We start from the raw sequence: 13,377 nt of genomic DNA on the forward strand, positions 1-13,377 counted from the left end.
TTGAGAAAACCATGGCTTGGTGGCTGATTTTTTAATACATATATTTTATTTAATTTTTAATTTTCATTTTTTTGGAGACGAAGTCTCACTCTGTTGCTCAGGCTGGAATGCAGTGGCGTGATCTCAGCTCACTGCAACCTCCACCTCCCAGGTTCAAGTCATTCTTCTGCCTCAGCCTCCAGAGTAGCTGGGATTACAGGCACCCGCCACCATGCCTAGCTAATTTTTGTATTTTTAGTAGAGATGAGGTTTCTCCATGTTGGCCAGGCTGGTCTCAAACTCCTGACCTAAGGTGATCGGCAAACCTTGGCCTCCCAACGTGCTGGAATTACAGGCGTGAATGACCGTGCCTGGCCTATAGATATATTTTAAATTCAAAAAAGCATCCTTTGGGGACCTCTGTTGTTCAGTATAAGCTACCTGGTGCTGCTTCTAAATGCTTGGTGTAATTTCTCTCTTTCCCGGCTTCTCTCTGCATGTTGTACTTTACTCTTCTAAGGACCTGTCCTGGAAGAGCTGCTGGCTGAATTGAGCTGGAACTGTAAAGACCACTGGCCAAATAGAGCTGGGAGCAAACTATAATGTGATGTTTTCAGCTTTTCCATTCTTAACAATTCTGTCAAATAGAGGGCAGTACCCAGAGATAAACCCCTGCCGGGCTCTGACCTTGGACCAGGTGAGGGTCAGAGAGAGTGTCTGACGTCATATGCCCCGCCCACTGCAGGGCAAGCCCTGGACTGGATATTCACAAAGTGAAATCCCCTGGATTTCCTCATCCTCATCCAGAGGAGAAAATGGAGGCAGGAAGCAACTCAGAGATTTGTTAGAGGCCTCACAGCCAGTAAATGAAGAGGTTGGGAAGATAAGCCTAGGGCATTTGGATCCTAAGTAACTACTCTACTGCTTAGGGGGGCTTTGCTAGGGCAAGTTACAGCTCATCAATTCAAAACAACCAAAATTATCTGAGGTTGGGTAACTCACAGCAGCAGATGCTGCTAGGTAAGGCAGAGAGGCAGTGGAAGGCATAGACAGCATGGGGAGCTCATCTCCCTTCAGTCCACCTAAACCTGAAAGAGAGGTAGGCTTGCTTACTTCAGTCAGAAAGGTACCACGTCTTGTTTTGGGGAGAAACTGCATACAATCTGGCATCTAAAAATGGCCCTGAGTTACTTTGGTTACAGCCACCAGATGTCCTGGATCACCGAGTTTGTGTCTGTCCTGTTGCCAGACGCTGCGACGTCATCTCCTTCCCTTCATCCTTCTTGTTCTTTCTTTCTTCTCCTTTTACCTCTCTCTCTTCCTCCCCCTCTCTCTCCTTCCTTCCTTCCCTTCTTCTCTCCCACTCCTTCCCTTCCTCCCTTTCCTTTCCTCTCCTCCCCTCCCGCCCCCTCCCTTCCCTTTTTCTTCACTTCCCTTCTCTCCTCTTCCCTCCCTTCCTTCCTACCTTTTTCATTTTTAGCAAACTGGGGCTCCAGGGATGGCCCCTGGTGTGGAGCATTTGTTTTGCTAGTCAGTTTGGTTTTGTAATTCTTCCTGGGTGTATGTGTGAGTCTTGCCTGGGAGTAAGTGTCAGCTCATAAAGGGTAGAACCGCATTTATCTCAAGGACATACGCCAGTGACCTCAGTGCAGGGAGGGAGCCAAAAGGCCCCTGAATGGGCTGTGGAGCTGGGCCAGGAGCTCAGGGCTAGGAAGAAAAAAAGCTCAGAGCTTCTGCTTGGTGGTCCATCCAGGCACCTATGACCCATTCCCATAATCTGCCCAAGGTCCTGGTTCCAAACCCCATGGCCCTTATAGCCCCAGCCCTGTCCTCTGATGTCACTTGGCATGCGGCACCAGCTTCTATTTTGCTCAGAGCATTGATTCTGTCCCTTGACCTCTTCTGCTCAGAATGTTCCAGTAACGTCACTTGCTTCTTGCTCCTTCATCCTATCTCAGGAGGATGCTGCCAGGTCTAGATGATAAGTCAGTTTTCCTCTTCCCGGCCAAACCCATAAGGATGCAGAGATAGGTGGGAATTTTTGACTCCAACTACTGAATTTATTTGCCAAAAGTCAATCAAAATAAAACTGAGGAATAAGAGCTCTGGGCTAGAACCTGGGCTCCCAGCCATTAGGAAAGTTCTCAAGGTTGACCTTAAAATGAAGGGATCCAACCAAAAAGATGGTTCCCAAAGGTGTAACTCATCATTGGTGGGATATGAGTTAGTTTGAGGTGCAGTATCTTCTGTTTTAATAGTTGCATATTTATTGTGTTAAAATCTAGAAGTTCACATTTAATTTCACTCTGGTCAAGGATATTTTCAGATATGCATGGGTGTGAATTGATTAGATTAGAATGTTCACTGTTTAATTTTTGGACATTTTAAACATTGTTATATGTTCACTGTTTGTTAAACTCCTAGGTGTGGCAAGTGGTCCTAGTTCTCCATTTATGGTGTGATATCAAATTCCCTTGTAAAGCGAATTCACTTAAGTAAAAAATGAAGAGTCAAGTTAAGAGAAAGTATTAAGAAAATACAGTGAGAGCCATAGGTGGGTAATGGCTGGGATCATGCAGGGGACCTGAGTGGCCGCTGCTTGGGGAATAGTGGCTTGGGGACTGTCTGGGATTTCCCCATGGCTCTGAGTACAGTGAGGCGGAGGCTCATGGAGACAGAGGGAACATCATTAGCTCAGAATCAGGGCCCACCTGAGCAGATGACGCTGGCATCCTCATGGTGACCACAGTTGTGGGTGAGCCAGTCGCTGTGTAGGCACTGCCACAGCCTGGTTTCTGTCCCCATGCACCCAACATCATCCAGAGCAATGGGGCCCTGGCCTCTTGAGAAATGTGCCTGCCCCAGGGCTGCTACCGCCTCGCCGCAGTCCAGCTGCCTGCACACCACCTGGGCATCACGCAGGTCCTAGCTATCGTCACACACTGTGCCCCAGCTGCCGTGGTAGTGCAGCTCCACACGGCCCTCGCATGGGTGGCTGCCGTTGGTCAGCCTGAGAGCCACATCTGGGAAAGACAGACAGGCCGGTCACCACCCAAGGGCTTCCCCTTTGCTGCTGTGTTGCAGAGGAATGTGGGCATTTCCTTAGAGCTGTCAAGCTTTGAGGGCTCCCCCTCCTTCTTGGGGAGGGAACCATTGCTGGTTAAAGCTGGCTGCAAAGGTGCTTCAGGTTTGACCTCTCACACCATGGTGATTTTTTTTTTTTTTTTGCCTGTGTGTGGGGTGTTTTTAAAAGCCTTTTCCCCCGACCAGATTTTCTACTTCATAGAGGCCAAAGAGAGCCCCTGAAGTCTTGTGTAAAGTGAAAATCACCAAGCATGCAAACACTGTGGCTGCTCTTAGTGTAGAATAATGTTCTTTAGACCAGGTGAAAGGAAGTGGCACATGGTTTTGAATAAAACAGCCTCCAAGACAGGGTAGGTCCAGTGTCTTTCTCAGCATAGTGTGAAGTACCTCTGTCATCCAAAGATGCACGTGATGTGTTATTGTAGGGCAGTGCTGTGTGTTCTATCAGCTTCTCCAAGCCTTATCCTGGAAATAAACTAAGAAGCTTGGGAAACCCCTTTCAAATCCCTAGTGCCCAGCTGACTGAGGCAGCTGTTCAGCTTCGCCATCATCACCACAGAGGGCCGAGGGCTGAAATGATTTCAGGACTTACCGATATCATTTTCATCTTGCACAAGAGACTCATAAGATGCATAGAAGCCGATGTTGGTGATGATAGCATTGCTATGGAATACCACTGACATGTGGTTGTAGGAGGAGGTAAATATTGGGATCTTCCTGGAACAGAATCTCCCTAGCAAAAAAGGTTCACTTTGTGGGCCATCAAAGATTTCAACGAAGTCGTATGGACAACCATAGAAATCTTCCATTCTGTGAAGTAAAACAGTATCATTCAGAATCGGTCCACTGGGGCTTTCTTCCCAGTAAGCACTGCCCGGATTGGTTCAGGAAGTGATCAGGAAAAACTTTCTGAAACCTACATCTCTTCAAACAGGTTGCAGGAGATAATGACCCTATTGATGTGGGTAGTAAGTATCCTCCTATTTCTAAAAATCTTTTAATGTTTAAAGTTTTACTTCGATGGTATTTTCTGAATATGTATTATAAACATGTGGGATAGAATTTAAGTGGTATTGATAGGCATATGGTAAAAAGTAAAATGTTCTTCCAGCTTTAACTACTGGTCCCCTCTTACTTCACTCCCCTTCCTACAAGCAGCTTCAGTGAATGGTTTCTGTGTATTCCTTCCAGAAATAGCCTATGCACAAACGGCTTCCTTACAGCTCATTCCACAGCAATACATACTGTGAGTGTACAGCAATATGTGGATGTACTAAAATCTGTTTGACTAATTCCCTATGGATGGACAATTAGACTGTTGCCAATCTATTGCTACCATAAGAATGTGCCATGATTATCCTCAGTGCACATGAGACTTTATCTGTAGACCAAATTCCTGGAACTGGAATTGCTGGGTGAAAAGATCTGTGCATTTAAAGTTTTATTCAATATTACAAAATGGGCCCTCAAGGCCTAGTGCACTTTTGAAAATTAAATATGGATTTTTTTTTTTTTAGGAAGGAAAGGGGAGGGAGGTAGTAAAACTGGAGTGCATAACTGAATCAAGAGGAAAGCAAAGGTAGGAAATATTTACTCACTTCACCACTTCAAACGTAAGTCTCACATGAGCCCCAACATCTGCTTCTATGTCCCAAGTGCACACCACATTTGTGGGGTAATTTTTAGGATACCAAGGACTGGAGAAGGAGCCTGAATTATTTGTGAGCAAACCGCCACAGTGGAAATTTTCATCTGTAACAAACAGTGAAGAAAACCCATCAAAAGTGGGCATTTACTGCTGCCTGTGTTTTCAGGGGGTTCAAGAGGGGACAGAGTGAGGACAGAGGTAAGGAAGACTTGTTCTAGGGGCTGTTTTGGCTGATAGCTGGAAAGGTTGACTTCAGAGAGTACCCTGAGCTCCCAGTGCTGTCCTGTGGGCAATGAAGATGGTCAAATGTGTTTTCGTGAGGAGCAAGTGATACGACATATGGTTGAAAGGGCTCTGTGAATCTATGTGCCCAATAGATCTAAGCTTGTAGTGTCAATGATAAAGGAGCAAAGACAATGAGACCACAGCACCCTTTCTCAGCATCACATGTTATAAAACAGCTGGTGTTAGAAAACTCCTGGTTGTACTGTATGCAAATCTCAGCTGAAATCAACACCAAAATAGCTTAAGATATCCAATTTACAGCGGAAATACTGGATTTGGTGAGAAATGTGACACTGTGAGCAAGGACTTTTATCCAGAATGTTCCTTGAAAATACTCAGAAACACTGACACTATAAAGCTGTGATTTCTCTGTGGCTCAAGGGACAGAGATGCCTCTGGCTCCTCCAGGGTTCAGACACTTGCACACTCCATGCATGGATGAGTGTCATTAGATAAACTTGTTGAGGGCTGACCTGGGATGTCTTTTTTTTCCCTCCAGCATCCTACAGTGTAAACATCCCTACAAGCAGTTACCCCTCTCCTCACAGCAGATACTGAATGACCAGGGATTGCATTCCTGTTGAATCTGAACTCTCCCTCCCTCCTACCATTCCGTTGTCCTCGACTGTCCCATGGCCTCACCATTTTGTCAGCTCTACTGGGCTGCATTGCTCTTTTTATTTAGCAACAGAGAATTTAACTGGATGGGGTCCCAACCTCAGGATGTAAGTGTCACCAGGATTCACCACGTGAGGGACCTGGCAACAGGTAGAACTGTATAGAAAAGCCATACCTGTTCGTTCTACGTTTGGTTTGCCATCAACACCTATCCAAAGACGGAAGAAAGAATGAGAGATGGATTGAGTAAGGCGGTTACATAACTCATACAAATATTGGGTTCTTTTTTCAGGATCAAACATGTTCTTTTCTGGGCAGTTGGGAATGTAGTATCAAAACCCATCAATGTTGGTTACAAGATTGGCAGCCTATAGCAGTGCCCACGGGGGAAGGTAGCATACTTTCCTCTTCAGTCTCATGATGGTGCAAGTGAAACCTGGTATTTATTTGCTTTGGTCAGTTATTGGGCTGATTGAGCTTTAGACACAGAGCTGAGTTGTCTTTAACACAGTACCTCGAGGAGGTGTGATACTTACATAGTCCGGACCTGTGTGTGATCTTGGATATGCCTTTGTGGCTGCATCAGTACAATAAGGATGCTAATAGTCTACTTTATTAGTAGTGGTAGAGATTAAATGAGAATAAGAATGCACCAGTTTTAGCATAGAGCCTGGCATGGGTTCAGCACTTGTACATCAGCTACTCTTCGCAGTCAGGTGCTGGTTGTCACCAGCACCACGGCTTATCATTGCTGGAATAGGATGGCTGATGGCAAACCCTCTATTTAATTACAACTTTTCAGGTGGGATCTCGAACAGGTGCAACACTTTAAGTGAAAGAACACTAACTCTTAAGCAAATTTACCTAAGCAGTTGGATTGAAGCCCAGGGCTCATTTCTGAGTTACTGCCTGCTGCTGTTGACATCTCCCTTCCCAGAGATGGCTGGTGGGGAGACTCTCTCCCTGGTTGCTTTGTGCCCCCAGGTGCTCACCTGAGCAGATGACGCTAGCATCTTCGTGGTGTCCGCAGTTATGGGAGAACCACCCTTTGTGCATGCATTGCCACACCTTGGCTTCACTTCCTGTGCACTGCACGTCATCCAGAATGATGTGGCCAGTGCCACCATCAAAGTAGCTCTGAGACAGGGCTGACAGGGCCTCACCACAGCCGAGTTGCTGGCACACCACCCTGGCATCCGTCAGGTCCCAGCTGTCATCACACACCGTGCCCCAGGTGCCATTGTAGGAGACCTCCACCCGGCCCTCACACCTGTGGCTGCCATTCACCAATCGCAGGGACATACCTGGGGGAAAAGCAAATGGGGCCTTCTGAACTGTGGTAATGTCTCCAGACTCTAGGACTTCTGCAAATAGAAAATGTTATCTAGCACTCAGACACCTATTCCTGTATTAGGCTGTTGGGCTCTAGGCAGGGTGGCCCTGGGTTCTGATTTGCCTGGAATAGTCCTTGTTTATGAATGTCATAGATCAGTTAATACCTGTTAATTATCTTAGAGTTCTTCTTAAGCTGTCAAAAGTATTCCAGGTGGAGGATAAATTACATGGTCACCCTAAGCATAAGCCATTGGGAACTTCAAAGTGTTCCTCAGTTCCTGCTGCAGAACCTAAGAGCTCTCTAAGTGTTCTAGATGGTTTTCATATTAAATTCAGCTTGAAGCAGGTGGCTAGTTGAGATAGTTTTGTGCCAGAATGATTTTTCTATTGCATTTTCCTTTACTTCTTTGCAGAAGGAGGCTTTCTTATGGATCCATCTACACACACAGTCAATGCAAACTATGTGATTTCAGGCCATCTGTTTCTTCGGCCAGGATGCTTTGCTTGAGAAAAGTGACAGAGAGTAGCAGAGAGGGGTGAGAGTGAGGTTGGGGGCTTTTAGTGTCTGCATGGATGTCACTCCAGATGTCATTAATGAAGGTCAGATTTAGAAAGCATCTTCTTTTTTAAAGAGCAATAGCATAAATCAGACCTAACTCCCAAGGTGTGTGTGTTAGGGTACCTACCGCTCTCCCTTTCATCTTGCTGAACTGTGTTGTACAGAGCATAAAACCCTGTGTTGGTGATGATGGGGTCACTTCTGAACACTGCAGTCATGATGTTTGAAGAAGAGAGAAACGAGAGCTCTGCCCCAGCACAAAACCGGCCCATGGACAGTGAGGCAGCCTGTGGTCCATCGAACAGTTCAATAAAGTCGTAAGGACACCCATAGATGTCCTCTAATCTGAGGACATGAAGGCAAAGTTAACATCTCCAAGGAAATCGGCAAAATGATTTAGATGGAGTCATCATTTGCATAGCATCCAGCCAGAAACTGCAGTCATCACTGCTATACCCCCCCACTCATCATTTGACCTACTGAATCCACCCTCCTGTCCTTTCCTGCTGGGACTGTCCCAGGTCTGGTGGGCTCTCATTTTCCACCTAGTCTATTTCAGTAGCTTTCCACCTGCGATTCTGACTTTCAGTCTCTCCTTCCCTCTTTCTCTCTACCAAGTGTCTCCTGAATGTCCCCCAACTCTTTAATTCAAATATCACCACTCTTTGGGGGTGATGGCAAAAGTCTAACAATGTCTCACTGGGTAAAATTCTCCAGAAGACCCAGAGCAGGGAGAAATGGTGACAGCTGTAAGAGCTCCAAGGGTCTATTGACTCCTCCCACCAATGCCCTGACCTGCCCTGTTCAAACCAAGTGTTTTATAACATGTTTCATCCAACCTGGATGATCAGAGAAGCTGACCCTGGCCATCCCACCTACTGCTGTCTTCTCCTTCTTTGTTTTCTATCCCATTATTGTGATGGTATCTTTTTTCCTCATAGAATTTTTCAACTTATCACTAGTTGAAATTGTCCACTGAGGTATTGGTTGATTTGAGTACCATTTGTCTCCTCATCTAGAATATAAACTCTGTGAGGCTAGAGATCTTGTCTGTCTTGGCTGGCACTATGAGCCTATTTCTAGTCTAGGACCTGCTCAATAAATTGAGCGGAGGCTCAATAAACATATGGTGAAAGAACATCAACACTTATCCAATATGATAAAAGTATGAGATATACATATTTGCATTTAAACAATAGTAAGTAGCCTTTGATGCCTACATGATGAATTCTCATTGCATAATATATACAAGATAGACATAATTACAGGTGTATACGAACTAAATACGGGATTTGAAAACCTGCTTATTGCAGAACACATCTGTTCCAGTGAAGTGAAAGCCAAGTGCCTCAAAATAACCCATTTTTATTTTTTTAAAGTAAGTGACTGAATTTGTGTGTAAGGTGACAATACTGTTGCAATAACAGATGACACTGCAACCTGATAAATCATTTCATCAGAAAACAGAATATGCTTTAATTAGCAAGAATGAAACAGTGTTAACAGTAATGTCAAAGACTGCAGTTACTTTCGCTCCTGCCTAATACTTTAAATATAGATATAATTTTTACAAATTGAGGGGGAAGCAAAGTCCTGTAGGTGCTGAATTATATATAAAAAAAGAAAGCATCAGTGTAAATCAGAGTTTCTCAATCTCAGCACTATTGATATTTGGTCCTGGATAACTCTTTTCTGGACAGGGAGTTGGGGGAGCTGTCTTGTGCACTGCAGGACACTTAGCTGCATCCCCAGCCTCCACCCACTTGATGGCAGTGGTGCCCCCCAATTGGAACAATAAAAAATGTCTCAAGACCTAACCAAATGTCTCATAGGGGTATATAATCACTTCCAGTTGAGAACCGCTAGTGTAAATAATAACTTTATGTTCTGAGAAAAAAAAAGCAAATTTTAATAAATCTAGACTTTTAACATCAAAATTCAGAAATCAGCCTGTATGGTCTGGCTTTGGGCAACACTTTAAACAGCTCCTTAATTTGTGTACTCCAAAATTATAGTACGAAACTTATGTTAGAATAATAACTTTGACATTACAGGGGACATGGGCTGTTACAACTTTTTGGAATAACCATTTCCCAGAAGTGATCAAATGAAACTGTGCCCTGAAACGTTAGAACTGTGAATTTCATAGATTTGAAATACATGGTACCAACTCTTCTCACATTGCTTTTGACAAATAAATGTATGTTGAATGAAGGAATAAATGTATGTTGAATGCATGAATGATAAATGTATTTATGCTCCCTGACATTAGCTTCTGTCCTTTCTATCACAAATTATGTAGCCACCAAGTAAAGCCCCTCCTCCACTGAGTACCATTTTACATTTTTAAAAGCAGCATTTAACCATTCAGAGCCTCAACTGCTGTGGCCAATGATGACAGATGGAAAGCAGTAGCAGAGGTCTGGGCCGTACTGTGGGACAAAGTCAGGAAGAGAGAATGACCCAGGTGCAACCCAGGATAGCAAGATGAAACCAGGGTTAAACGTTATCAGGAAAAGTAATATTTTTGTTAAAATGTTATTCATATATATATATATATATATATATGTATATGTGAAAATGTGTGTGTGTGTCTGTATACCTACATGCATATAAATATATATTAAAATAGAATAAATTCCTTAAAAATGAGTGATGGTTGGAAAAAGAAGTAGGAGGCACAAGGTGCATGATGGGAGGAATGAATGAACTGTTTAATCTATATAAGAAAACTCTTAGTAAGGATATGATAGAAATTCTTGAAGAGAATAGGAAGCAGATTTGTGTAGCATCAGAGGGAAGAATGAAGATCAGACCATGAGGATGAGGAAGAACAGATCTGAGTTCAGATGGAGGAGGAAGCCTGGGTCTCAAATGGAACTGGTTAAGAGTGAAGGGGTGAGGTCTTCATGTGTGGGTTGTCCAAGCTGCAGCTCAACGGCCTGGTGTCAGGGAGGCCCATGGGGTGTTCTCTCAATGCACAGGAAGTTGAGCTAAGTGATTAAAAGACTCCCCATAGCTCAGATAATCAGAGCAATTCTCTCCTAAAATGTGAAAGGATTTATCCTACAAAAGCCCACCTCATTGAGGAAAGAATGGATTCAAATCTAAACTGGCCTTAACAGTAGAGAAAGAAAAAGTTGCTTACTTCAGGCTTGGGATCATCAGTTCTATGTGGAATTTCTCAGCCACGTGTATCACCCAGACACACTCCACATTGGTGGGGTAGTTTATAGGGTACCAAGGGCTGGAGAAGGAACCTGACAGACTTGAGATTACTCCTCCACAAGAGTTACTTCCTCCTGAAAAAACAGATGAGAGACCCATGGTTGGTTTCTTTAGGCACACATGTTGCATTTTTCCAGATATGGAATCCAGAATTCCATCAAGCTCAACAGTGAAGTCACTAAATGGGAAGGGATCATGCTGGTGTAGACACAGTTGTGGCTTGGCTGGTATGAGTGATTGTGCCACTGAGAGGGAATGAGGGAGGATGGAACATGCATGCTGTCATCCACAGGCAGGATCCTATAATTGATTGCGAGTGATACTGGAAATGGGATTGGACACATGAATGTAGCATGTGTGTAGTGGGGGCCACCTGTACTCCTTTAATGCTCCCTCCAGTCTCCTGCCATGCAAACCAGCTCAGCTCAGATGTGGACAACCCACCCATTTTGAGGGCTCCATCCCACCCATTGCCCCTGTGGTAACAAGGGCACACAGAAGTTCATTCTGCTTTTATGAATTATCAAAATGATTCTCTGCAACTAATACTGTATAGGTTGTACTTTCAGTGAAAGAGTTACCTTGTGGTATAGGGGCTGGAGGAATGGTAGCTGCAAACATCAAAACCAAAGAAAATCAGGAGAGAGCTTAGCATTCTAAAACCATCTTATACTTAACCACAAATGAATGAGCCTGTTATTACCCTTGAGTTTTAATAAGTGGTATAAACACTCATTTCTCCCTGATCTGGAATGAAGCCTCTGTCCTTCTTTCAGCTGATTCATGAGGAAATCACAAACCACACACAGTTACATGACTTGTTTTCTCTCATATCTAGGTTCCACAACCCAAGGGTTATTCTTGGGTTGACCAGTTACTAGAAATTAACAGTAACATCACTGGGCTTATGACCATATCACTAAGCCTGTAGAAATTTACCAAGTGCTGAAATTCAGGAAAATAAAAATCAGAAAGCTGAGAGCCAGGGTGGAGCAAGGCAGGTTGGATATGTATTCCACTGGAGAAAGATGGACCTTAATGGGGAGCTCCAATGAGTATGTAAGGTCCCTTCTTTTTCCTTTATCGTGTCTTCTTGGCTTTGATTTCTATGTGACATACACAGTTTTCCTTCAGTATCCATGAGGGGATTGGTTCCAAGACTCCATAAGAATATCAAAATCCGCAGATGCTCAAGTCTCACATAAAACATAGGAGTATTTGCATAGAACCTATGCTCACCCTCCAGTATACTTTAAATCATCTCTGGATTACTTATAATACATAATACAATGTATTATAACACTACATAAATGGCTGTTACACTGTATTGTCCAGGGAATAAAGACAAGAAAAAAGTCTGCACATGTTCAATACAGACATAACTATTGATTTTTCTTCTTGAATATTTTTGATCCACAGTTGGTTGAATACACAGATGTGGAATCATGGAGACGGAAGGCCTGCAGTATGTCTATATTCTATGTATGTCCTCAATCCCCCCTTGCATGGCAGGTGCTAAAGGGAGGGCAGCTATGAAAGCCTACTCATGGGAGTGCCGGTATTTGTTTGGGTTTTACACCAAGAGTTTGGTGTGGGAGGAATTTGAAGCAAACAGGTCAGATGTCTTTGAGAACTTCTTTAACCCCATTGTCTTGCTCCTGGGCCAACACCCCAGCAAGATGCAGAACAGTGAAGGTGATGGATGCAGTCAACTTACCTGTCATTAGTCCTTTGCCAGAAGAAGTGTAGTATATCATGGGAATACATTTTTCACTAACTTAAAGTGGCTCAGAATCAATTTTCTTTTGTTAACATGATTGGTATGCAATATTTATCTCAGAGCATTAAATGACAAAAGCCTTATATTTTTGTGTCTTGGTAGGTATACAATGTTCTATCAATAAGCACTTTTTTGGATTTGTGCTTACAATGGGATACTATTTAGACATAAGTGGTAGCATTTTCCTTCATAGTTTCCTTAATTCCATGACCCATTCTCTTTTCCAGCCAGCTATGCATCCCTGCCTCAGAAAATGAATATTACAGCAGAGAAGAGAGAAAGGCTTTCTGAGGTTTGAAGCCCCAGGCTCCAAGAGGACTTGGGCCTAGAGCTGTTGATGAACCGAAAGCCATTCCCTGTCCTCCTGCTGTCTTTTCCTCCTCCCAGGGCTCAGGCCAGAACAGACTCCTTACTGGGGAAAAAGAGGAAAGCCAGAGGGAATCAAAGAAAGTATGGCTGCTTGTTAGACCCAAGAAAGAGTTCTGCGTGTTCTGCCTCCCCTTCAGAGCAGCTACATAATTTGTGGGTCTCAGTGCAAAATGGAAATGTGGGGCCCTGGCCAGGGATGGGGAAATCACTTTCCCTTCTTACAGGTTACTGCCCCAACCCATGGCATCTAGGCAACCCACAAGGAATGGAGGTCTCCATTTTGGGATGTAGTTGGGACCTGGATTGGAAAGGGCAAGAGACCTCCACAGAACATCCTAGCAAATGTGCCATGGTTCTGCCAGCCCAGGGCAGGGACAGATGCCAGCTATCTTGTTGGGCTCTTAAACACCACAAAATACACCCCTAACCCCAATAACTTCCTGGTGTCCAGGCCCCTTCTGGGGGCAGAATGTGGCAGTAGTCACTGGGCAG

The 13,377-nt window shown here is 44.1% G+C and overlaps 1 protein-coding gene across 10 annotated transcripts in view; it reads right to left on the reverse strand.

Moving 5' to 3' along the window:
* Positions 1-5,313: 5,313 nt before the first annotated feature.
* LOC108282120 (putative DMBT1-like protein) overlaps positions 5,314-13,377 on the reverse strand; it is a 72,668-nt gene continuing 64,604 nt past the window's right edge. For 4 of the 10 annotated variants that reach the window (XM_017497895.2, XM_037727633.1, XM_037727632.1 and 1 more), the window contains 5 exons: positions 11,318-11,347; positions 10,657-10,810; positions 7,636-7,853; positions 6,607-6,918; positions 5,317-5,822 (listed from right to left, as the gene is read on the reverse strand). In XM_017497895.2, the coding sequence (XP_017353384.2) occupies positions 5,674-5,822; positions 6,607-6,918; positions 7,636-7,853; positions 10,657-10,810; positions 11,318-11,347 (863 nt within the window). In that variant the 3' untranslated portion in view covers positions 5,317-5,673. Of the gene's footprint in view, positions 5,823-6,606; positions 6,919-7,635; positions 7,854-10,656; positions 10,811-11,317; positions 11,348-13,377 lie in introns of all 10 variants that reach the window. The other 6 variants (XM_037727636.1, XM_037727631.1, XM_037727634.1 and 3 more) reach the window with 4 other exon arrangements.

The sequence above is a fragment of the Cebus imitator genome, unplaced genomic scaffold, assembly GCF_001604975.1.
Source record: "Cebus imitator isolate Cc_AM_T3 unplaced genomic scaffold, Cebus_imitator-1.0 Scaffold235, whole genome shotgun sequence".
NCBI lineage: Eukaryota > Metazoa > Chordata > Mammalia > Primates > Cebidae > Cebus > Cebus imitator.